Source organism: Melampsora larici-populina (assembly GCF_000204055.1).
Source record: "Melampsora larici-populina 98AG31 unplaced genomic scaffold MELLAscaffold_5, whole genome shotgun sequence".
Classification (NCBI taxonomy): Eukaryota; Fungi; Basidiomycota; class Pucciniomycetes; order Pucciniales; family Melampsoraceae; genus Melampsora; species Melampsora laricis-populina.
The window spans coordinates 2,310,846-2,314,325 of NW_006768769.1; the positions used below are offsets into that span (position 1 = coordinate 2,310,846).

Genomic DNA, 3,480 nt, shown 5'->3' on the forward strand with positions numbered 1-3,480 from the left:
TAGCCCACCTTTGGCTGCATCGTCGTGTCAAATGTCAAGCGTGACGAGACGTTGAAATGGCTGAAACCATCTATGACCATTGCAGACGAAACCATAGCCACGGAATTAAATTGCAAGAGAATATAAAATAGGTGACTGCATACTTTGCGAGAATGAGAGAGCCACTTTACTCTTCATACACAAAACTCTGTCCGAACAAATCATGAAGCAAACAACGGGAATTCACAGTTGCGAACCATTGACTATGCGATGTAAAGGTGTCTTCCAGTTAAATGAAGAGGTGAGTGGCGCGCGAGCACCATAAAACAAACATCTCACTGATTTCCAGACAGATTACTGCACTGCGTAGGGGTGACAATGCTCGGGTAGCATACCGTTCTGAAAAAGTTGTCGAAGGAGGATTAATCACGTGCATTCCTTTTGTAATCGTCGACGAGAGTGGTGAAGGGGACTTACTATTGGGTCGCTTTTACGAAATGGAAGGTGCGATTGTAATGGACAACTTCACCGCCCGACAACTGTTCTTCGTAGACCGGAAACTGCTTCTCCCGAAACGGCCCGCGAGTTCATTAATGCCGTTGGATGTCGACATGGTAGAGTTTGAAAATCGAGGCGTTGTTCTGTCGAATCTCAGAGCCAGCGTTGAACCAGGGACAGAGAATTTCTACGTAATGTGTATAAAACATCGGCAATGGAATATTACGGTATGTGAGCACTGTGCACATCAATGAAAAGTAACTGATCATGGATTCGTAGACATTGACTTGGGTAGACTTCCGTGCCGAGTACATTTACGATATCTCGAAATTTGGCAGCGACAAGGCGGGGATTCTGTCTGTTGGAAATGTTATAGATGTAGGCGGTCACGGCGTAAGTTGGTCTGATTGGCAGGGCGGTTGGATTATTATGGTGAGTCGCAGCGAGCCCAAGAGTTAGTCAATTCGTACTGACTTGATTTCAGGTCGAAAGCATAGCCATACGACGCCGTGATTGAGTGGAAGTGTAGCGCAGGCGGTTGCATGATATGACAGAGTTGATTGTAGCGTTGTAGTTAGTAGTAATGTAATGATGCGAAATCAACACATGGCAGTTGAAATCAGAATCGGGACCTAAGAATGCGCCGTCGCTTCTCGCGGCGGGACAGTAAATGACATCATCGCGGGAAAACTGGGGCACGTGCTATAAGGCACAGAGTACTTTTGCCCATCCAAGCATTGCACTTCATCTACCATCGATAATATATATCAAACTATCGTTTTCACTAAGCATCATGTAAGCATTGACTTCATTGTGTATGGTACATTGTGAAACACATCGACTGATTTTCTGTTGAGACGGCGTCTAGCTTACAGTCTTATGATAATGGAAGACGGTGATCAGTCAAAAACCGACCAGGGTTTACAAAACAGAAGTGAGTGGATCAGTAAGCACAGTTTCTTAACATAAAAGTCGAGGACTGATGATTTGTCACTGCAATGGACGTCCAATGGAAAGGTAACTCGGGCGAAAAAGATGTAGCTAAGGAGAAAGTTGGACATAGAATATCGAGCGATAATAGCCCGCGCGTAGAAAATCATATCACAACGATGATAGAAGACAGACTGCATGTTGGAAATGTAGAATTGCAATCTCGAGGTCTACCGCATGTCAACTGGGTAGCGGACCGGGGAGACGAAGGAATCGCAAAGTGAAGAGAACGTCTGCATTGCTCGCTTGGGAAGGGATGCGAATGACATGGTGCCTTGCGAGTGATGAAGATGACACATTTGCAATGGAATTTAATGGCGCCGAGAGTTGCGAAAGATTATGCGAGCAGTGTGAATCAAGAGTGGGCGGTGCGTAGCGGAGTTGCGATGCGTTGCGCGACCGAGAGGGCGGCGGGCCGCCCCCGATGCTCTAGTCAACAAGAGAAAACTAATGTCAATTCTGAAAAACAAATGCGACAACGTGCGCGCCCCGCCTTTTAGGCCGAGGCGGGGTAGTAAAAATTGAGCAACAAACTGAAGCAAGCTTCTGGGCTTGAGAGTTTTTGTTGATAATGATATGGACAAACTTTTCGAACGACGGAGGAAAAGACAGAGAGATATGCCGCCGCTACCCGACTGATGTAGTCTCCTAGTCCTTTGTTTGCGTGAACTCTCAAAGTGCTCGTTTCAGAACTTCATGAGCTGAGGCGAATTATTGCATCCCTTCCCTCACGTTGTCAATTCTAAATTACAGGCTATCTTTTGTTCTCGAAACTCCTTGACCACGGGTTCTGGACCCTCATGTTTGGTGCAACTTTGCCTACAAAGCTGATTTTCTTCTTTGCATATCACAGCGAATTTCAGCAAACACTTTTGAAGCTGACCCTTTGCCCAAAGGCATTGGAATGTGGCACCTTTGACCTGAAAGGTATTGTGCTCAGGACGTAATGCCAAAGTTGATGCCAATCGCTCAAAGAGTCCTCGAGTAGTGAGTTCCTGCACATCTCCTTGGTGATAGCAGGCCAGATTTTCTAAATCTTTAGCCTTAGAAATGATGACGCTCACCATTAGAAAAATATTCAAGCTTATGTGGAGCTCGCTTGATTGGATATGAATTCGATGAGAGCACGTGTGGTTATCTCGGATCAGCACATCGTTCCTGACTGATCGACAGTCGATGCCAGATGGATGAGTTTTCCTTCCGTGCGTATGGCCATTTTTCTTTCTGAGCGGATGGACCTCAAACAGCCTCAAACCATGCCGGATTCAATCACGCGGCCTGATTTACAAATCAACACGCCTCGATCGTACGTATTCACACTGAGGCGACCCGATGCCGGAAGAGGCGGGTGACCTTCAATCCTGTCACAAGGAACCGCTAAGGAAGCTCCATCGGTAAAGTTCTTTCGAACCACACAGCTGACGTCATCACGGAGGCGAATGTTGAAGATTCACGCATACAAAACCTTTGAACATGATCATCGGACTAGCATTCAGCATACCTGCGCTCTTGACGATCTCTGGAGACTGGGACTGAAGCTTTTCAACATAAAGTCAACAGTCACTTTGGCTTTCTTTTCTGTCTTCAAAAAGATCTACAGAAGTCAGTCCCTTGATAAGTAAAATAATTTCTATCACCTTATTAATTGAGCTTGACTTCGGTCATCGATTTTGACTTTTTATCCTCAGTTTTTCTTCTTAAAGAGTCAAAGAGCTGGTGTCTTCTACTCCACTGTATATACTGCTATACTGCTTTCTACGGATACTGATCAAAAAATTAAAACTATTATCCTGTGTCCAAAAGCTAGCTCGAATACCCATGTCTGATAAGGTAATGTCAATTGTATCTTTTTCGATCGCACTTGCTGAGTTAATGATTTTCTTTTTAGGAACGCCCACAGATTGTTCGGCCCAAGAGACCCAGCAAGGTACGATAGCGGTTTTGAATTGAAGTATTACCGGCAGCTAACTTTTGTTTCATCTTTCAGATGTACGGATATCCTACGTCAATAAA

General features: G+C 45.1%; 1 protein-coding gene across 1 annotated transcript in view; it reads left to right on the forward strand.

The window, feature by feature from the left end:
* Window positions 1–202: 202 nt before the first annotated feature.
* Window positions 203–3,480, forward strand: part of MELLADRAFT_103291 (uncharacterized protein) — a gene marked incomplete at both ends in the record, with an annotated part of 4,328 nt that continues 1,050 nt past the window's right edge. Inside the window, 8 exons of the mRNA XM_007406016.1 lie at window positions 203–280; window positions 333–704; window positions 757–909; window positions 1,187–1,272; window positions 1,621–1,835; window positions 2,408–2,454; window positions 2,715–2,773; window positions 3,368–3,394. Coding sequence (XP_007406078.1) covers window positions 203–280; window positions 333–704; window positions 757–909; window positions 1,187–1,272; window positions 1,621–1,835; window positions 2,408–2,454; window positions 2,715–2,773; window positions 3,368–3,394 — 1,037 coding nt within the window. The remainder of the gene's footprint in view (window positions 281–332; window positions 705–756; window positions 910–1,186; window positions 1,273–1,620; window positions 1,836–2,407; window positions 2,455–2,714; window positions 2,774–3,367; window positions 3,395–3,480) is intronic.